The sequence below is a fragment of the Alexandromys fortis genome, unplaced genomic scaffold, assembly GCF_014885135.2.
Source record: "Alexandromys fortis isolate MF-2015 unplaced genomic scaffold, M_Fortis_MF-2015_v1.1 scaffold_94, whole genome shotgun sequence".
Lineage (NCBI taxonomy): Eukaryota > Metazoa > Chordata > Mammalia > Rodentia > Cricetidae > Alexandromys > Alexandromys fortis.
The window spans coordinates 6,235,642-6,257,768 of NW_026067979.1; the positions used below are offsets into that span (position 1 = coordinate 6,235,642).

Below are 22,127 nucleotides of genomic sequence, written 5' to 3' on the forward strand. Positions count from 1 at the left end.
TTTATCTACCCATACCCACCAACCAGGCTCAAACAACCTAAAAGACTGGAGCTCAAAGCAATCATGTTGAGAAAGGTCTTGTGGTGAGCTGGAGCAAAGGACCTTGGTTTCCCGGCCCCACTTTGCCCACCCAGGACTCTCCAGGGTGGCTAAAGATGTGTCTTTACTTAAATATTTTCATGAAATACCTGGTGTGTTCTATACACAGTGCTAGGTACCGTGGGAGTTAGGGTGGGGGGAAACCTGTTCTTCACAGGCCTGGAGACTGACACCAGGAGCCTAAGGTTTTGAGAGCCAGGGGTCCAGAAGACACTTCAAAATGGCTTCATGGAAAAGTCAATGCTTGGCTAGGTCTTAAAAGACAAGCATTTGAGATTTCAGAATTAAATGTGAAACTGTCGCAGAGATGGGCCGAAGTTTATTATTCAGATAGCCTGGTGAAAATGTTTTAGACTAATTACAATGGTTTTGAAATGATTTAGACTAATTACCATGTCCAAAGCAGTGGCAAATGTCTCTGCAGGGTTTAAGACTGCAAGCCGGCTTTCTATAGCTGGAATCCCGCACTCAGGACAACCTGCAGAGTGAGGGCTTTGGTGGGAGACCAACTTCGCCCCAAGCCGTGCTGCCGCTTTGCTGTCTACAAGCTCCTCTGTGGAAGAAGGGTGCAGCCAGAGAGGGTTACGTCAAGTGACATGCGGAGAGGAGGATGGCACGTGGCATGTGCAGCTCCAGCTGTGCAGGGAGAGGCAACGGGCGGTGGCGGCACGAAGACACATTTTCCTCTGGGAAAGGTGCTTCTGTCCACTGTGAAATAGCCAAATGTGTAACCGTAAGAAAACGACTTGGTCTTTCTCAGCCTTTTGTTTTTAGATGAGATCTCTCAATATTACGAAGAGAAAGTCAAAATCTGTCAAGAGAAAGGGTCTGAAATGTATGAAGCGCAAGGAGAAGCCACAAAGATGGGCACCTTGAATGCTGCTTATCATGGAGATGTGGGAGGCCGGAAACAAGACCAATGCAAAAACTAAAACTAAACAAGCAAAAGAAGGTAGACTACAGGGCCAGAGGCAGTAGCTCAGTTGATACGGTGGTCTCCCAGCACGCAAAAGCCTGTGTCTGAGTTCCAGTACCATATAAAGACAGGTATGGTCTTAACATGCCTGTAATCCCAGAACTCAGGAGTAGAGGAAGGAAGATCAGGAGTTCGAGGCTGGCTGTCGCCCGTTCCCTTGGCTTGCCCTCTTCTTTGGAGGCTGCACTTTGCTTTTGCTGTCTTGCCTGCTAAAAATTAATCTCAACTACTTTCCCACTCTAGAGAATAAACTCAGGGTAATTCTCAATTGTATATTAAATCTGAGGCCAGCCTGGTCTTTACATACAGTGTTAGTCCAGCGGGCATAACTTAGTGAGACTCTGTCTCAAAAATACAAAACAAAAACGAACAATGACAAAAAAATTTTTTAAATAGAATGCTTAGGATACTTGTTGGATGGTGACCAACAAAGTCTTCAGGGAAATGCCTGGTGTCTGCCAGCACGTGGGACTGCTATATGCTTTTGGAGGGTGAATTGAAGCCTGGAGACTGGCCCCAGCTAGCGAGAATCGATGGGCATCCAATCTCATCGAAGTACCAGAGTGTAGACGGGAATGTAATGATCCGAAAAGAAGGTCACAATATATTGTGAAATAAAATAATTGGAAGAGGCAGTCAGTGCAATGTCAACCACATGCTGGCGGAAACAGAAGGAGCGCTTGCTTATCGTCTACGGGTGGGCGAAGGGTGGCGAATCAAGGGAGTTCCCCCTTTGCTTATTCGTGCTTTGTGCTTCCCTTTCATCTGCCTCTGCGGCTTGAAAAAGGATGCGAGATGCTGGATGTGCTTGAACTGAACTTAACTGGATCTGACCAGTTGCTAAAGGAACTGAGTTAGAGGTCAAGCAGCGTTGTCAAGGTCTAGCCGAGCCCGAGCAGCATTGGAGCATTGATTTATGGCCAGTTCCATGACTTTTCCACTTGACCAGAGGAGAGCATCTCCCTGGCCGTGTGTTGAGTGCCTCTGATAGAGCGGCAGAGCCTCGAAAGGCTGGGCCTTGCTGTCAACCCCCTGCCTTCTCTCTCACTCCTTTTTGCTGTTTACAGAAGACAGGCCCTGGCTAGAGAAGAGTTCTGTCCCTCTTCTCCCATTTCAAAGGACACTCACTCACCAGGATTCTTTTGCACGTGAGGTCGTGAGGTCGGGACCATGACCATGGGGTCGCTCTAGGCAGAGAATCTTCTCAGCAGAATGGGCAGCGAAGCCTCCTGCAGGTTGAGCCAGTATAATCTGTGACTCACACGTGCAGATAACAATTTTGTGTAAAGGTGTCTGTTGTGTGATAAGGGCACATAGAGGAAGAAGCAGCAAGAGGTGTCAAACAACACCCAAGGAACTGAGAGGGTGCTTAGAGATCACCTGATTGGTGCCAGGTGACCTGGGAAAACGAGGCATGTGTTAGCTAGACAGGACCAGAAATCAGGGGTCTTTCTTTTCTTAAGAATTTCTTCTGAGTTCCTGTGAGTTTCTTCCTGCTGTGTGCCTCTGGCTTCTAGCCACTTCCCTTGTGCCATGGCCCTGAAATGGTAGTCTGTTCCTGCCTCAGTCCAAGAAACCAAAATCACCTTCTGCCCGGAAACTGGAGGACAAGTTAGCCTCTCCCGGCCTGCCGAAGGGAGAAAAAAGAACAGCAAGAAGCAATTGAACACATTTGACGAAGTACAAAATGAAACAGACGGACTTAATGAACAAGCCAGTGAGGAAATTTTGAAAGCAGGACAAAAATATAATAAACTCCACCAACCATTTTTTTCAGAAGAGGTTAGAAGTGATTGCCAAAATCCCAAAATTTTGGGTAACCACATTGGTCAACCATCCACAAGTGTCTGCACGTCTTGGAAAGGAAGACGAAGAGCTCAGCATTACTTGCCCAGAGTGAGAGAATTTGAAGACATCAAATCAGGTTACAGAATAGATTTTTTTTTTGGTTTTTTCGAGACAGGGTTTCTCTGTGGCTTTGGAGCCTGTCCTGGAACTAGCTCTGTAGACCAGGCTGGTCTCGAACTCACAGAGATCCGCCTGCCTCTGCCTCCTGAGTGCTGGGATTAAAGGCGTGCGCCACCACCGCCTGGCCAGAATAGATTTTTATTTTGATGAAAATCCTTACTTGGAAAATAAAGTTCTCTCCAAAGAATTTCATCTGAACGAGAGTGGTGACCCGTCCTCAAAATCCACTGAAATCAAATGGAAATCTGGAAAGGATTTGACAAAACGCTCGCGTCAAGCACAGAATAAGGCCAGCGGGAAGAGGCAGCAGGAAGAGCCAGAGAGCTGCTTTACCTGGTTTACTGACCACTCTGGTGCAGGTGTGGATGAGTTAGGAGAGGCCATCAAAGGCGACATTTGACCAGACCCCTTGCAGTACTATTTGGTTCCTGATAAGGATGATGAAGAAGGAGAGGCAGAAGATGATGACAATGATGATGATGATTATGATGAAGGCTTGTAAGGCATTGATGAGGAAGGGGATGGAGATGAAGGTGAAGAAGATGAAGATGATGATTAAGGGGAAGAAGATAAAGATGATGATGAAGGGGAAGATGAAGATGATGATGAAGAGGAAGAAGGAGAGGCAGAAGATGATGACGATGATGATGAAGAAGGCTTGTAAGGTATTAATGAAGATGATGATGAAGGGGAAGAAGGATAGGAGGATGAAGACAAGGATGACTAGCACAGAAAACTGATGGATTCGATGCTCTTTTTTACTTTTAAAATTTCTCCAGTGCCTGGGATCAAGTTACAGTCATTTCCCCCCTTCCCCAATCCCTCTTGTGCTCAGTCGCCCTGTTTTTGAGGTCTCCTCAACACCATGGTTCTCAACTTAATTTTTTGAGAAGTATCTTGAGCAAAATACAATGGGAAAAGAATCTCTACTATTCTGTTCTAAATTCATGTTTATCCTTTCTTGTCTCAAACAGTGGATTCAACACCACCAGCAGCATGCTCTGTGGGAAAAAAAGAAAAGCCCTCCAGCCCCTTTGGCTCTGCTGGAGGCTGGGGGGGGGGTGGTAGGCCCCTGTGTAGTAGTACATAGAATTCTAGCTTTTTCCCTTCTCTGGATATTGGGCTCAGAGATTACACTGTGTCTACGTGAATACAGACAGTTAGCATTTACCAACACGTATCTGTCTACTTCCTCTTGTTTAATAAAAAGAAAAAAAGGGGGTATATAAGTTCAGCAAGGGTGGGTTTGAGGTGTCTGGGGGGGTAAGTGGGCATCGTGACAACATGGCTTCCCTTTTGGCATGTGTAATTGTCATATTTAATGGACATCCTTGCAGTTTAAGATGACACTTTTAGAATAAATTCTCTCCTAACGATGACCTGAGCCCTGCTACTCAATGGCAGAATCAGCAGAACCTGTAGGGTTTTATTTGGAGTTGACATTCTCTGTTGTAACTTTATTCTTAATCTTCTTCTTCTTCTTCTTCTTCTTCTTCTTCTTCTTCTTCTTCTTCTTCTTCTTCTTCTTCTTCTTCTTCTTCTTCTTCTTCTTTTTTACTGGAAGGAAAAGATGCTCATTTTAAATGTTTACATGTACAAGTTGCTTTCTTACAATAAAACCAATGTGTGCACAAAGGAAAAAAAAAGAATTTCTCCCTTTTATTCTTTTCTGCTCCTCCTTCCTGTTCACGCCTATGGGATACCACACATCCCTAGCTGATCTTTCAGTATATGTTACATAAGGCCAGCCCCTTGAGCCATCCTGAGGACTCCGGACTTTAACATGAGCCCTCGAGGTACCATGGAAGAATGGTGAAGTAGGAGCACACAGCAAGGAATCTGGATCTCAGATGCCAACAACAACCCTCTGACTGCTGCATGTAGAGGGAACCAGAGGCAGTTAGTGCATCCCCAAGGAGACAACCGAGGAGGCTGCTGTGGCTGTTCGAACAAGAGGAGGCAGTGAGCTTGGACTGCGGCAGCAGCAGCAGACACGAAGGTCACCAGGGCTAGTCCCTATGATTTCCTTGAGTCATATCCATCTCCTTTGCCACCAAGTCAGGAGCCACCTATATAAGATAAGGCCTAGCTTGGGCTTGTGTCTGGTAGGACTCTTTTAGGTGTGGTGTGGCTGTGTGGGGACCCAACTCAAACCAGCTCAGGCTTAATTCTCTTGTGTAGTAGCAGATGTATGGGGGATGAGTGAATGAAGGTACGAGTGAATGGCTCTTGACTTCTGGACCATTGCTCTTTCTACCACACATAATACCAGCTTTGTGCCTAAGTTCCATAATCTTGAATGTTTTTAGAGGCCATCTATTCTCATTTGTGCCCAATTCAGGAATCTCTTATATGATATACTTGGCAAATACCCATTCAGACTCTCTTTGGAATTCTCCTGAGACAGGCGAATTGCCTCAAAGAGGAATACAGGGCCGGTGCTGGTGAAATGGTTCCTCAGGTGAAGGTACTTGCTATCAGCACTGACCACCTGAGTTCCATCCCAGAGATCCACATATAGAAGAAGAGAACCAACTCCTGAAAGTTGTCTGTTGACCTCCTCAAGTGTACCTGGCCCACACATATCTGCAAAATAAATAAATGTGTTTAAAAAATTAAAAAGCCATTAATCTATAGTAGCAAAACAGCAAACAGGTACTATCTGTATTTTAAACATTAGTTTCACTGAGGTTCAATTTGCATCCAATAAGATGAGTCTGTTTTATTGCATTGGCGTTTGACAAGACTGGACAGTCCTATCACTCACACAACGCAGCTTTAGAAGATTGCCATCATATGAGAGATTTCCTGGGCTACTTTGTGGCCAATCTGCTCTTTATTTTTCTTTATCATAATCCTGCTTTTCCTAAAATTTTGTTGAAATAGAATTGTGCTCTATATAGTCCTCTGAGTCTGGCATGTTGTGCTTAGTGTCATATATTTGAAATTCGTCTGTGCTGTTGCATATGAGTTGATAGCATGTTCTTCTATTATTGCAGGGTAGTATTTAATTGAATGGACATGCCACCGTTTGTCTACTCATTCACAGCTGAAGGACTAGCTTCCAGTTTTTGATTATTATTAATTGGGCCGCAGTGAAGATTCTTGCACACATTTTTTTTAATGTAGACATTGTTTTAGTCTGCTTCCATAAATACCTAGCATGGGATTTCTGTGTCATATAAGATAGATATTTAATTTTATTAGAAACTGCCAAACTATTTTCCAAAATGTTTATAGCATATTTCATTCCTACAAATGTTGCACGAGAGTTTAAGTTGCTGCACAAACAATTGGTATTGCTGGTTTGTGATTGAATTCACCGCGGGATATGTCGTGCTGTGCTTTTGCAAGTGTACTAACGATTTTTCCATGTACTTACCCGCCATTCATAGGCTATGTGCTGTAGTTATGTATACAGCTGTGCATGCGTGTTTGAAGACCTGGAAGTGGAAAACAGGGCCTCATTCATGCGTGGCAGGCAAGTGCTCTGCCACTGAACGGTACTCCCAACCCTAAGTATAGTTATAAAATTATAAAGTAGTGACTGCCCTTTCCTGTGAGTCACACTGTAAGCCCAGCACTTGGGAGGTGGACAGAGGGTCAACCATGGCTTCAAATTTAGGAAGCCAGCCTAGGCTACATGAGACATTGCCTCGTAGGGAGGGAGAGAGGGAGGGAGGGAGGGAGGGAGGAGAGGAGGGAGGAGGGAGGGAGGGAAAGACGGAGGGAGAGGAGGAAGGAAGGGAGGAAAGGAGGGAAGAGGAAAAGAGGAAGGGAGAGAAGGAAGAAGGAAGGGAGGAAGGAAAGAAGGAAGGGGGTGAGGGTGTGAAGGAGCAAGGGAGGGAGGGAGGAAATTTTCAAACTTTATCTGGGCATACAGGTACACTTACCTATAATCTCCTAACACTTCGAGGCCTGTCTGAGCTGCATGAGACACTACCTGAAAAATAAATAAACAGGCGGATGCGAAGGTTGGCTCAGTAAGTAAAGATTTCGCTGCTCAAGCCTTAGGACCTGAGTTCGATTGCTAGGAAAAAAATGCAAGGGGAGATCTAGTTTCACACATGTGCAGTATGGCAACACTCCCCCGTCTACTTATATGCTTCACTGCTTAGTAATAAGAAATAAAGTTTAAAAATAAGTAAATAAACGAGCAAGAAGAAATCTCCCTTCCAGTCGCTGTGTGTTTACAGACAACTTTCCCTATCCTGCATCCGATGCTAGCTGAGAAGCCTGGATGCTAGCAGTGCGAGTCTTGCTGTTTTCACTTCCTGGAGGGGAATGGATACTTTACAAGGTTTCTCTCAGTGTGCCTGGACATAGGAGGTAAGCCCAGACCAAGGGGAAAATGAGCAAAAGCATCTACCTAGCCAGGGGTGATGGTAGGTATTGGAGGTTGGGGTGTGACTCAGTCATGCTGGGATTCGTTTGTTGAATGCTCACTCAGTACCGTCTATGAACCAGGAAGTGCTTCATGGTGGGCCTCCATGACCTATGCAAATATCACCATTTGCTTCCTTTCCTTGGGGTAACTTGTGGTTTGGGTTTTTTTTTTTTTTTAAATTTTAATCTACTTATTGAATCTCCACGATCAAAAAACACCTAGACAGGTTTATGTTGCTTGACCATGTTATCTAACTTTACATGGACGCTTCACTGTGATTTTTAAATCAAATATGCATGTATCCAGTTCTTTCAGGGGTTACCTCACTTGATGCATGATTGATGACAGAGGTCAGGATCACTGTCTTCGACTCCGAGAGCCAGGGAGCTGAGATCTGGCCCAAAGGCACTGAAAGTAGATGTCTGGATCTAAATCCACGGCATTGTCTAAGTACCACTGGTATATTTTTAGCACAAATTTTAGGATTAAAGTACTAACCCTAGTCAGTTAAAATTAAGGTCCAAGGGATTGTGGTTTGGATTATTACCCAGGCTTTTCTAGAAACCTACGGAATCCTGTCTTGGTCTGGAGTGCCCAGGGCTCAGTGGGAAAGTCTCAGCATGAGTCAGAGCCCAGGCTGAGGTTTTCCCGACTGAGGCCACGAGAGCAATGTCTCTGGGTGCATTTCAATTGTTTGATCAATCCCTGTTTATTTATTGAGTTCTCAAGCTTCGGGAGCAGTGTGTACTGCTCCAGGCCAGTGTGTCAAGGGTACAAATCTCAGCTCTGTCACTAACAATCTTCCAGGTCTCAGTTTCCCCGTCTGTGAAGTGAGGAATAACACGGGCACCAAAATGTAATAGAAGCGCCACAAGCAGCAGCGGATGTCTAGGAAGGCGTCCCCTTGAACGCTGCACTTTACTATTTATGAGATTACGAGGAAACACAAGCACTTCGTTCCCTGTTGATGCTATAGTGTCCGTGAGCAAATTACAAGAGGGCTGGGGTTTCTGCTTAGTAATTTCACTAAATAGAAGATTTTTTTCTTTATCATGAAGATCAAATTAAAGGAAAATTTTAGCAGAGAACATTATCTCTAAAATCTAACCTCAAATATATTGTTTCTATTTTTCCATCTTCATTTTTAATTCGAAAGTTCACCCTCATTTGGGAATTTCATTAAAATCATTTATTATTAAGAAGTTGACATTAAGAGTACATTGAGCATTGAGTTGGGTTTTTGTTTTTTGTTTTTTTTTTTTTAACAACTCTCACTCTTTAGCACCAGTTGTCCTGAAAATAGACTGGCCTTGAACTCACCGAGATCAGCTTACCTCAGCTTCCAGAATGCTGAGACTAGAGGTGTGTGCCGCCAAGCCCGAGAGATTATATTTTATACAATCCACAGAACCACTGAAGGTTTGCTGCGTAGACTGATCATCACCACAATGAAGTACCACAGTTACCTCATTTTACAGATGAGGCCCCAAGGTGCAGGTTATACCAACACCTCGCCAACATCTATACAGCCGGTATGTCTGTTATCTGTCGCTTTATTTAAAATATTGCCCCCAGTAAATGAACACACAGGAACTTGAGTTTGAATCCCCAGAACCCATGTAAACCTGGACATGGTAATCCTAGGGCTCCTGCAGGTGGGAGATGAGACAGAATTTCTAAAAGCTTGTAGTCCAGCTGGTTTGGGGGACCACAAGTGATGGATAAAGAGACCCTGTCTCAAATAAGGTGGGCATGCAAGGTTGTCTTCTGAGCTACACTTGTATACCTTGGTACACATGTGTCCATATTCAGAACACACACACAACACACATACATGTGCATGCATATGTACAACTTGCTCCCAAATTAAGTGGCTTAAAAGCCATAGGGCTGGAGGTATATAGTTCAGAGGTAAAGTACTTGTTTAGCATGTTTGAGAGCCCGCGGTTGATGCCCAGCACTACTAAATAAACAAATAAGTAAAATTATTTTTAGGAGCCACGATAACCACTTACTAGCTCACACTGTGGTTTGAGCAGAACTCTGTGGAATTGGTCTCTGTGGTACTGTTGGGCACTGATAGGGTAGCAGGCCCGGGACTGGAGAACCCAGAATGGGCTCAACCAGATGCCTGCGCCTCAGCAGAAGAAGCAGATATGGCTCAAGGTGCCTGTGCCTTTCTCATCTGACTTCCCAGGGGGCAAAATCACACGTAGCCCAGAAATGAGTAGAACACATCTTCTGTTGTGATCTTTCAATCAAAGCAAGTCATAAGGCCTGCTTGGAATTATAGAGGCAAGATGCAGACCATACTTTCGATGTCTAGAGGAACAGCACACCCTTGACTGGGGACAATGGTGCTGTGTCTTTACACCTGGAAAGCCTTTTCTCTCTCACACACTTTTAGGGGAGACTCCTAAGAGCAGGAAGAGGGCCTCACAGGGCAGCAGCCTGTTGTGTGCTAAGAGACATTGCTTCTGCAATGGCAATACTCTAAACACCTTGCGTATTTAAGTCTCTTTCCCTTTTTCCTTTTCCTTTCTCTTTGCAAAGGAGACCCAGTTTTAACTTTGTTCACTTTGCTGTTGTTACCTCAGATGGTTTAGTGGAAGAGATCTCAGCTGGGGGGTGGGGAGGAGCTCATGCTCAGGACTTCTGGGTAAATAATAAAGTCAGCAGAGTCACGCTGGTCAGCAGTCTCAGGAACACGTGGAGGAAGCCATTTGCTACACCCGACTTCTCACAGGGCTTGAGAAAAGATGGCCGTGTTTAGTGTTCTCTCTGACATGCCACCTGCCTTTCCTTGCTGGGCCTGCTTCTGCCTACTGTCCCCATGTCTGGTTCAGTTTAGTATTGTCCAGAGCACAGATCCAAATTTATGGTCACCCTTCCTGACACTTGGGCATTGGTTTTTCTTTGCGGAGTCTCAGCTTCCTCATCAGGACCCAGAGCTTTCTGCTTCTGTTACAGACACAGGGTTCGCTATTCATTCAGCATCTTCTTCCCCATTGCAGGCCCTGGGCTGTGTCCCGAGAGCGACTGCGGGTGGCACAGAAAGTGGCTCCTGGTACTCTCACGTTGCTTGTCACATGAATAAACCATCAAGGTCTTTTCAAAGATTTAATATATGTCAGCTGGTCAGGGCAGATACCTGAGGAGATGCGCTGTGAGCCGAGGATGAAGGATATGAACAGGCTATGAGGGGTTGGTGAGGGAGAACATTCCAGGTCAAGGGAACACGGAGCACAAAGGCTACAAGACAGGGACAGTTTAACACTGGGAACTGAATGGTGCCCATGGGTGAGGCTATGTTCTACCCTGGAGAATCTACAGACAGAGGAGTCTTTATAATAAGCCCCCTCCAAGCGGTTGTGAAAATAGTCTCATATTCTTTATCACAAATGATCCTCAAAATAGCTGCAGAAAGGTTGGGGACATAATGCAGGTATCATATTAATCTTGCTTTATGAGCCAAAACTCCTTATGAACTCTCTTTGCAGACTTCCCCAAAATGGTCCCACTCTCCTCCCGTGCTTAAATTTAGTTGGATGTCTCCATTATCCTTTATTGCTTTTGATGATTGGAATCTTTTGGGAATCAATGGCACCTTTACACATACATATCTTTCTATAGCAATATTGAGCTCCTGTTAATTTTTCAGGTGTATTAATTTTCATCTGTCCTTATAAGAGACACTGGTTTAGACTTACCTTGTTATGTCTTTGTCTTGTCTTGGTATCCGGATAAGGCGGACGGAGGATGAGGTAGCAAGTGTCCCCTCCTCTTGGCTCTCTCGAGGAGGTCATTAAGAGTGGCTCTTAATACTTTACATGTTCGGAAACGTTATAGTGAAGCTATGTGGATCTGAGCTTTTGTCATTGGATAGATTTTATTTTTAAAGTGGGGATCAGAAGGCTGCGTGCATGCTGCGAGTGTTATATGATAAGCTGCACCCCAGTCCTTGTGTTTTAGGTGTGGGGGGTTGTGTAGGTCAGACTGGCCCTGAATCTGTGCCCCCACCCCTTGTCTCTTCCTCCTGAGAAGTAGGATTACAAGGGTGTCCCACCATGCCCAGCACCGTGCCCAGCACTTCATGGGCAGCCTTTTCGTTACCAGTTGAAGCTCTTGTTTCAGGTCTATGAAAGGTTCCATTTCTTCTCGAGTCAGTTTCAGTGGGTTTTGCTTTAGTAGGGATTTGTCTGTTTTATTTGTTTCTAATTGCTACAATCTTCTTAATCAGAGTTAAATTGGTGGTTATGTCCCCTGTCGCATTTCTTACTTATAATGAGTCCCTTTGTTTTTCTTGATCAATCTAAAGCAGTGGTTTTCAACCTGTGGATTGTAATCCCTTTGAGGATCACATATCAGACATTTGTATTACAATGCACACAGTAGCAAAATTATAGTTACTAAGTAGCAAAGAAATAATTTTTCTGTTGGGAGGGGTTGCCACAATATGAGGAACTCTATTAAAGGGTCACAGCATTAAGAAGGTTGAGAACCACTGATCTAAAGTTTTGTTAATTTTGTTGGTTCTTTCAGAGCATCAATTATTAATTTTGGTGACCTTTTTCTATTCTCATTTTTACCAATGTCTCCTCAATTTTCAGTTACTACTACCCTTCTCTGTTTTAATTTGTTCTTCTTTTATCGTCTTAAGGTAGCTAGCTCATCAACTGGAACATTATTTCTTTTTTCTGTTTTTTTTTTTTTTTGAGACAGTTTCTCTGTAGCTTTGGTGTCTGTCCTGGAACTAGCTCTTGTAGACCAGGCTGGCCTCGAACTCACAGAGATCCACCTGCTTCTGCCTCCTGAGTACTGGAATTAAAGTTGTACACCATCATTGCCCAGACTGACAATTCTTATAAAGTGGTCTAAGACGCTGGGCATGATTTGAGCATATATGAGACCTTAAAGCCAGCCTCCACAGTGACACACTTCCTCCAACAAGGCCATATCTACTCCAACAAAGCCATACCTCCTAATAGTGCCACTCCCTTTGGAGGCCTTTTTTTTTTTTTTTTCAAACCACCACATAGTCTTTGTTCACAAATCCTGGTTTGAGTAATTTGTATAAACCCTCTGAACTCCCCGGTTTAGAATGCATGCAACTTAATTCTGGCCAATCAGAGTAGGGATTGGCTAAACAATGAGCTTTTGCACCAGGCTAACACAATTAGCAAACTCAACCCAGAGTGGGGGGGACAATCCAGAGGGCTCCTTTGTTACACAGCTGAGAGGAATGGACCTGGACCTGGGACAAAACACCTGGACATCCACAGTGGCGAGCGCATGGGAGCACAGCTGGGGAGCAAGCATCCACTCTTCCTGACTGTTCTCCCTTGGGTACGCTTGTTGTGTGTAGGGTTTCCTGCTCACTGCAATGGAAGAAGCTATAGCTAGTATTGTCGCACTAAATGTAGCACACCACAGAGTAGACTGTTTGTTTACAACAGAATGATGAATAAACTTCAAATAATGCATCATGGTTACCGTTTACTAGACTCTTCTACGCAGATCTGGCTTGACTGTGTATTAGAACACCGAGGCTCAGTATCAGCGTCTCACAGGCCTTTGAAGGTCTAACTAGTAAAGGACCTCATCCGTTCCCACTATTTTCTTAATCAAGTTTACATATTTAGTGATATGCCTGGGACTAAAATGTCATCTAGAGAAGATAAATCTGGTATCACAAGGGATCCATGGTTACAAAGCAAGCTGATGACACATTTACATGGGGCAGTGAGTGTCACAGCGCTTGTGTGTAGGTCACAGGAACGCTTGCGGGAGTGAGTTCTCTCTTTCCACCACGTGGGTCCTAGGGACTGGGGTAATTTAAAATAGTTTACAATTTAAAAGTGAAGCAATGAGATGAACATGGATGCTCCCTTTCCACTTGTCCACCAGCCCCAATTGGCTGTGGGATCTGAGGGATTCTGGAGGAATCCAGAGAGGCCAGTATCCACAATACTGCCGCACTGAGGACCCACCATGTTCTGCTCTTCATGATGGCTGTCATGCCTGGAGGCCCTGCTCTCCCTCTGGATCCTGTAATCCTCTTGGCTGCTCCAGAGCGGAGGAGATTCCTTTTCATATAAAACACTCCTGGGGTGGCCTACTGACCTGAATTCTCCTCTTAACATCCTGACTCCAGCTGCCTTCACTGCCAAACTATACATGGCCCAGATGACTTCTCCCACGAGCAGGAGTTAGAACATCCGGGGCCGAGGCCCTGGAGAAAATGCCTGAGGCTGGTCCAGCTCAAGACCAGCACTGTGCAGAGTGAGAGTCGAGGCTCCATAGAGAAAAGAATTTTGTCTTAAGCGGTCCTCAGCCCTTCCAGCTTCTGGGGAAGAAACGGTTATTTCTCCTGACTTGTCTGCCGACTCCTCGCCCCTGCACACCGTGGAACCCAGAATCTTGGAACTACCTGACAGCAAAAGCTGAAAGTGGTTGCTATTTATGGTCCTATAGCGTGGTGCCTTTGTATGAAGGACATACAAAGTTTGTTGAATCAAAGGATATATAAACATCATGTTGTCATTCCCTGTCTTTTGAATCAGACTTAAGGTCTCCTGCAGGGGCATTGTTAATTACTTAGAGCCATTAAGTATTGAGTTCAAAGTCTTCTCTAGTGTGAACTTGATCCACACAAAACTCTAGGACAAGTCGGAGACATAGAATAATCTTCAAGAAGTGATTTCCCCAAGACCCCAAAGCCAGAAACTGACAGAGCACTGTTATCCTTTTTGTCTGACACAAATATATATATGTATATACACACATATATACATATACACACATATCAAACTGAATGTAAACTCTGTTGCCTTTTAATGATTTATTTTTATGTGCATTGGTGTTTTGCCTGCATGTATTTATATGTGAATATGTCACATCCCCTGGAGCTGCTGTTACAGATAGTTGTGAGCTGTCATGTGGGAGCTGGGAATCGAACTTGGGTCCTCCAAAAGAGCAGCCAGTGCTCTTAACCACTGAACTATCTCTCCAGCCCCACCATGTTGCCTTTTGAATACTGTCTCTTTAAATGTCACTCTTCTGATATATACATATATCATTCTAATATTTGTATAAATATAGATATTATGTATATGTATATATGTATTTGGGTTAATTTGTTTGGTTGTTGTTTATCTTTGGTTTCTCAAGACAGGGTTTCTCTTTGTGACAGACTTGACTGTCCTGGAACTCGCTTTGCAGACCAGGCTGACCTAAAACTCACAGAGTCCCGTTTGCCTCTACCTTCCGAGGGTTGGGATCAAAGGTGTGTGTCACCATTGCCCAGTTGTATTTTTTTTTTTTTTGAAACAAGTTCTCTCTATGCAGCCCTGGCTCTCCCTGAATTTGCTGTTTAGACCAGGCTAGCCTTAAACTCCAAGAGATCTTCCTGTTTCTGCCTCCCGAGTGCTGCAATTAAAGATGTGTCACCTGTGCCCTGCTGGACTAGAGTGCACATTGAATGATAACCTAGGAAGGACACCACATCTTCTGTGCCTCTCTTTCTTCACCTACTAAACGGGCCTGGGAAGAATCCTGCTGAAGACTTTTGCCCTGTAAACAGATAAGAGAAAGCAAGTTTCTACCTCTTCAAAGTTTTTCTGCCTCCGTGTTTAGTTTTGTTTGTTGTTTGTTTTGAGGCTGAGGGTTGGTGGAGGGCAGCCCTTACAAAACCAGGAAGCAGTAAGAAGCTCGACAGCTGCTTCACACTGCTCACCTGGTGATCTGAAGTCATCTGCTGCACATGAAACAACATGAACTGTTGTTTCTGTCAAATACACCAACGAAGTCACAGGATGCCACTGCCGGAAAAGACAAGGGCATCGTCAGACACAGATGTGCCTTGTTCATCCTGGGCCTTCAGTTAAGTGGCAGAGCCTCCCATCCGCAACCCTAAGACCTTCAGATGAAAACATCCAGGTGATTTCTGGAACTCTGACTTCCGGTCCTGTCTCTGTCACAAAGGGCTTGTGATCCAGGTGACATCCTTTGCCCCTCTACAGTTCTGAAGTTCTGTCACTCAGTGGAAGACAGAGATAACAGTTCCTGTCCTAGCTTCCTTCAATGAGGGACTATCGTGTAGAAGTGTAAGCCAAATAAACCCTCTCCTCCCCTACTCGCTTTTGGTCATGGAAGCAATAAAAGCCCTAACTACAACAGAAATTGGTACCAGGAGTGGTGCTAGGACTGACCGTGTTTTTGGAAGGATTGTGGAACTTCGGGCTAGAAAGGCTACTAAGTGTTGAGATCTCAGTGAGGCATTTTTGTTGGAGTGCAGACAATGCAGGCTTGGCTTGGCTTGGGAGGTTTCAGAGGGAAGTTTGAGAGTCTTTTAATGACTCTATCAGGATTTTTTTTTTCTATTTTGAGTTAATAATCTGTGGTTCTGGTTATCTGGGGCTGAAGAATCTGCTGTGATTAACAGGATACCAGAACCACTGAAGCAAAACTTTTGCTTTACTGGGACAATTGATGCTGGTCAGCTGGAGCTGTGAAATCAGTGGCGATTCAGAAGAGACCAGCATCACTGAGGTAAAATCTTCTGGAAAATCTTCCCTCCGAATCTGCACACACAAGCTGTGTTCAGAGGTGACCAAGGTTGTACTTTGTGTTTGTAGCCAACTTGGTCACGTGTAAGAGCCTCCCAGGTGGAACTGGTTTTGAAGGCATGAAACGACCATAAAACAAACAAACAAACAAACAAACAAACAAACAGTCGAGGGGCTGGAGAGATGGCTCAGTGGTTAAGAGCACTGACTGCTCTTCCAAAGGTCCTGAGTTCAATTCCCAGCAACCACATGGTGGCTCACAACCATCTGTAATGAGATCTGGTGCCCTCTTCCGGCGTGTGGGCATATATGAAGGCAGAATGTCATATATATATAATAAATAAACAAATCTTAAAATAAAATTAAAAAAAAAACAGGCGAGGCTTGGTACATTGAGAGGCCCTTGGTGAAGGCCCAGCTGGAGTAGTGGTGGAAGCCCCAGGACTGAAAGGGTCCTTGAGAAAAGAGAGACCCACGGGTGTTTTCTTCATGGACAACATGAAGAGAATCCAGGAGAGGTTACTGGTGAAAGGGCAGCCCAGCTGCAGCAGGAGACCTCCATGGCCTCTGCATCAGGCTTCTGCCTCAAGGTTCCTGACCTGTTTGAGTTCTTGTCCTGGCTTCCTTTAATGATGAACTACACAATGTGGAAGTATAAGCCAAATAAACCCTTTCCTTCCCAACTTGCTTATGGTCATCATGTTTCAGGCAGCAATACAGTCCCTAACTAAGATAGGGACTTTAAGGATCAACTGTACAAAGGTGTTGTCTTTTAAAAGTTCATCTTGGCCTTGGACACAGAAGCTGGGACACAGAGCAGCATGTGGCTATGTGGCACCATAGCCTTGACCATAGGCTCCCAGAGAGCCTTACTGCCTGTTAAGACCCATGTCCTCCCTCCGTCATTGAACAATAGTTTGCTTAACAGTTGTGTTGGCCAGTAAGTGGGCAGGGATGGCAGATGTTCTATAGGCACTGGCTTATGTGTGCACCAACTGCGGTAGCTGGTACATAGCAGGTGTAACTTAACATCAGTTGAATGATGGACAAGCAGAGTCACCCAGGGGACCCAGTTAAATCTGGGCCCACTTCAGACCTACTGAATAGAAATCTCTGGTGACAGAGACCAGGTGACTGTCCTGTCCTCAAGAGTCTCAGGGAAGAAATGCTGATGGTCTCACCTGGAGTGTTTGTAGGCAGGGGAGAGGCTAAAATATTCAAGTCCAATCAGATAGGTTCCTTTTCCTAGAGCCGTATCCAAGGAGCCTGGGGTGCTCTTGGCTTTGGGCTGGGTTAGACACGCACCACGCTCACTTTCACTACTTCCCAGGGAGGCAAGGCCAATAAAATGACAGAGGAGGTAGATGTGGAGCCTCGTGAAGTCCAACTCTGGCAGTATTATTGCCCTTCCCTTGAAAGTCATAAACTAAGAAATGTGCCACCATTCTGGCTTCCTCCAGGGGGGCCAGCTGTTAGGAGCCACTTCTAATTCCCTTCTAGGGGGCTGTCGCTTGGACTGGCACACACCTAGGCTTGGCCTTAGCTGGACCTCTAGCTGCTTGGTCTACAGCTAACCACTTCTCCCCTTTTGCAGGGAATGCTGAAGGTTTAGTCTAGGACCCCGAGTGTGTGAGGCAAACATTCCACCACTGAGCCAGATTTCCCCAGCATTAACCCCCCTTTAAGCTTTCCTTTCCCCGGGGATGTAATGGATAAATTCATCCCATTGAAGCTGGTGGGAAGGATTAGAGATGACGCAGCTCAGATGCACAGGAAAGCTGGGAGGTTCAGCCGGAGCCTGAAATGCTAACAGTACACTTGGGTCAGGGACTCTGCATGGCTTCATTCAGGGGCTTTTTCATTAGCCGGGCAGAAGACTAGCAAACAACCTGAGATGCTCTGTCACCTTGGGTTTCTTGAGGACTTTTTTCTTCTCTTTTTTTGAGATGAGGTCTCACTATATAACCTAGGGTGGCCTCAGACTTCTTTTGCAGTCCTTTTGCTTCAGCCTCCTGAGTGCTGGGGTTGCAGGCATGAATGATCACTCAGAGTGCTTGACGACTTTCTCAGGGAAGAACTCCACACTCCTGCAAGGAGGCAAGAGGGTCATGGGGCCTGAGAGTGTGGGTGCCTTTAAGGAAAGAACTCCTGAAAAGCAAGCTAAGCTTCTCAGGTGGAGGTTCACCCTAAATGTCTCGGCAGCCACAACCCAGTCAGAGGGTCGATGAGAAAGTCCTTAAGCCTGAGCAATGAGTAGTAATTCTAACAACGCCAGAGTTTGGAAAACAAAGTCTCCGAAGGAGTCTCTAGCAAGGCAGTGAAGAGTGCAGTCACTGTGCACAGTGAGCTGTGCACAGCCATGGTCAGGGATGGCTGGCTGGGAGGGGACCCAATGTAGCCCTTTTGCTACAAAAGTCACAACAGCAAAGGGCCAGACTAGAATGGGGACAGTTCTGGAAACCGTTTCATAGGACCCCTACTTGGTCCAGGAGCAGCAGCCTTAGAGCACTGAAGTCCTAGGTGATAATGAGGATGATAATGACGGTGATGGTCACTTCCTGTCTGATGAACGAGGGCCAAGCAATTTTTTTACACATATTATTTCACTTGACGCTTACAAGGGCCTATGTGAAATAGCACCATTGCTGTCCCCACTTTGTAGATGAGGAAACTGAGGCTCATCATTTTTGTTGTGTTTTATAAGTCAGGTCTCACGTAGCCCAAGCTGGCCCCAAGCTTGCTACATAGTCAAAGATGACCTTGAACATCTGATCCTTTTGCTTCTGTGCCCGCAGTGCAGGCATTATAATACATGCCGCAATACCCAGTTTTATTTGGTTCTATAAAACCCGGAACTTCATGTGTGGTAGGTAGAATGTTCTGTAAAGTGAATTATGTTCCCAGTCTTTGCTTCATTTTTTTGAGGCAGCACCTCATGTACTCCAGGTTTATATAGACAAGGATAACCTGCCTGGAACTCCTGACATTCCTGCCTCCACTTCCCAAGTGTTAGGATTACAAGCATGCATCATAGGCCTGACTCTCCCTTTTACTTTTAAGTAACAGTGCACACAGTTGTTGGTATTAGGATTCAGACCTGAATGGAGAACAGAGTCCGCTTAAATTGGAGGGAAGGTAAGTCATAATTTAGGCCAGCGCCCGTAAGGGTATTTTCTCGTATTCCCCCTGAAGGCAGGCCCTGTGCCAAGCACTTTACATATTTTATCTCTTTATCTTCATAGCACCACTATGAGTAAGTGATTTCACTATCCCCATTTGTAAAGATGAGAAACCAAAGCCTGAGATGAGATGACTTGCTGGAGTTCAAAACCAGGCAGCGACCCTGACTGAGTTGCCCAGTACTGGAACAGTATGGGCTGGACCAGAACCCAGGACTCCTCTGAGGCTAGCTGTAGGTTCTCTGTTGGCAGCATCGTTCCTTAAAAGCATGCTGGCCTTGAGCCCAAAGAGTGAAATCACACCCTGCGGTTCTGGGAACCTCAGACTGGAGAAGAAGGAAGCTGTTGCTGTGTGGCTCAAGTCTGAGCAGGTGTGCTAAGGCTCTTTCCTTCTCTTGCTGGAAGGAGAGCCCACTGGCCGGGCAGGGTGGGGCAGCCGCTTGCCAGTACCCTGTGGGAGGGAGGTGGCAAGTGGCAAGAGGCAGGTGTGCCCAATAAACAGGTCTGTGTCTTCCTGCCTTGCAGCCTTTATTCAGCCCCAGCCCCCGCCCCTCCACACCCCTCCTTTGCCCTCACACACCTAGATGCCTGCTTGGCCAGCTTTGAAGCAATGAGAGTTCAAGGTTGAAGTCAGAAGGTTTGCTTCCTGGCTCTGGTTCAGGACTCTCCTGGAGTGCAGTCCTGACCTACAGTTCCCTCATCTGGTAGAGTATGTGGTGACAGAGGGGGTGGGGGAGAGCAGAGCCCTCCAGTCTTTTCAATTAACACATTATTTATTAAATAGCCCTGGTCAACCACACAAAACAAGGTTTAAGCCTGGTTTTATGTGTTAGACTCTAGCAAGGACAGATTGACTCAAATCAATTCTTCACGGAAGCCAAGGTACAAGGGCCGCTGAGATACCTCTAAGGGAAAGGGTCGCATAGGCTTGGGGTTGGGAAACAACAGATGAGTTGGTACTTACAAAGGTGATGGAAAACCGGGCGGTGGTGGCACGTGCCTTTAATCCAGCACTTGGGAGGCAGAGGCAGGAGGATCTCAGTGAGTTCGAGGCCAGCTTGGTTTACAAAGTGAGTTCCAGGACAGTCAGGACTGTTACACAGAAAAATCCTGTCTCGAACCCCCTCCCCCCCAAAAAAAAAACAATGGCGGTGGGTAAGTGTGCCCTAAAGATACCCTTATTCGGTGAATGGCCGATTAGCATAGTGGCTCCTTTCCAGAAGGTTCCTATTAAGAAAAGGGAGAAGGTCAGTGGACCTGGGAGACTGGCAGAAGTCTAGCCAGTTCAAGACACTGTAGGGTATGGTAAAGGACATAATTGGGGGATGGTTAAGCTTAACAGGAAATGGGGAGGGGGGGGGAGGCTTCAAAGAAAACATACGAATGCCACCCTCTCCGAGAAGTCGTCTCTGGTTTCTTTGCCTTTGACCTGTGCCTGCCTTCCTCCCTCTCTGGTCTTGCACTCTGGATAGAGAACTTAGGAGGTCTCCGAAGCTTTCTCTTTTGCTGTTGAAGCACACTGCGGCTTCAAATGCCGTTCCAAACCTCCTGGAGCCTCAGTTTCCCCAGCAGTGTAGAAGCAGGTTGTCAGGCAAGGGCCCGCCCAGCGCTAACGCAACGTGATTCGCTCTAGCAGTAAGGAGGGGGTGCCCGCATTGCTGCGCAGGCACCGGGCTGCTGGCCCGGGCACCGCCACCTGGCTGCCGGCGCTTTTTATCCCTGCGGGGGGCTGCGAGACCTGGTCGCCGCGACAGACTCTGAGCAGGGAAAGTGGGGGTACGACCCCAGGCTCACGCGGCCCCGCCCCCGCAGCCAGCCGGCCTGCCGCAGCCGGGGGCCCGAGCTCCGCCCTCCACCCGCCCGCCGGGCTGCCTCCTCCCTCCTCCTCGCTCGCTCCCTCCCCCGGGCGGGCTCGGCGCTGACTCCGCCGCACGCTGCAGCCGCGGCTGGAAGATGGCGGGGAACGACTGCAGCGCGCTGCTGGATGAAGAGCTCTCGTCCTTCTTCCTCAACTATCTCTCTGACACGCAGGTACGGCCAGCGGGCAGAGCAGGCCAGACACCAGGGTGCAGAACCGTGGGGCTGCAGCGGCAGCTGCGGAGCCAGGAGCGCAGCGGTGGGCGTACCGGGGCGATCGGGGGGTTCAGGCTGCAGAGCCCCCCTTCCACGTGCCTTGCGCTGCGCTCCGTTACAGGCGTAGCGAGCTGCAGGTCGCCGGCGCATGCTGTAGCATTGGGGGACACAGTCATCCGGGAGGGTCTGGTCAGGGCTACCTGGAGTCTATGGTTCCCCCACCGGCAAAGTTGAGGGGTACTGCGATTCCTTGGGCAGGTAGAGTCTAGCCAGGGTCGGAGGGACCCCTAAGGCTGGCTCTGGGTGCTGTAGGCGCGTCCTCGGCGCCCAGCACTTGCTGCCGTACTTTCACGTGCACTTGTGGCGGGGTTAAGGGAGGCGGCCCGCAGCCCTGGAGTCCCCTCGTTCTCCAGCACCCAGGTACCCCAAGTACTGCCACTGGTTTGTCCGCAGCCCCCCACCTGCTCCCGCAGCGCAGAGTTTCCTGTCAGTTGCCGACTAGGGGAATTAAGGGTCTGCGGGGCACGTGGACATGCGGGCGGAGATAGTGTCTATCAGCTTTCGCTATCCGGAGGAGACCCTTTAGGCAAGAGCAAAGCTGGATCGGGGCGGAAGGACTATCTGGGGGGGTGTCTGGGTCCCCCTGCGGCGCGCGGCCTCGGCGCGCGCTCCACGATGCAGGGGGAAGGGAAGGTGAGGCGGCGTCCGGGGTTCTGGCTGAGCCTGGGAGCTTCACCGGCTACACGCTCGTGACAGGAGTGTGCTTTGGTGTTCGGGAGGGAGGAGGAGAGAGCTGCTGGCTTGGAGACCAAAATGGGGATTGCTGCTGGGACAAACAGTTGCGGGGAAATGTGCACGCGGCGTGCGCGCCCCCAACT

General features: G+C 46.9%; 1 protein-coding gene and 1 pseudogene across 4 annotated transcripts in view; both read left to right on the forward strand.

Annotated features, from left to right (window-relative positions):
* Window positions 1–1,719: 1,719 nt before the first annotated feature.
* LOC126511036 (protein SET-like) lies at window positions 1,720–21,098 on the forward strand (annotated as a pseudogene).
* The window catches only part of Ppargc1b (PPARG coactivator 1 beta), a 107,063-nt gene continuing 105,837 nt past the window's right edge, over window positions 20,902–22,127 (forward strand). For 2 of the 4 annotated variants that reach the window (XM_050157928.1, XM_050157930.1), the window contains exon 1: window positions 20,902–21,207. In XM_050157928.1, the coding sequence (XP_050013885.1) occupies window positions 21,130–21,207 (78 nt within the window). In that variant the 5' untranslated portion in view covers window positions 20,902–21,129. The remainder of the gene's footprint in view (window positions 21,208–22,127) is intronic. The other 2 variants (XM_050157929.1, XM_050157932.1) reach the window with 1 other exon arrangement.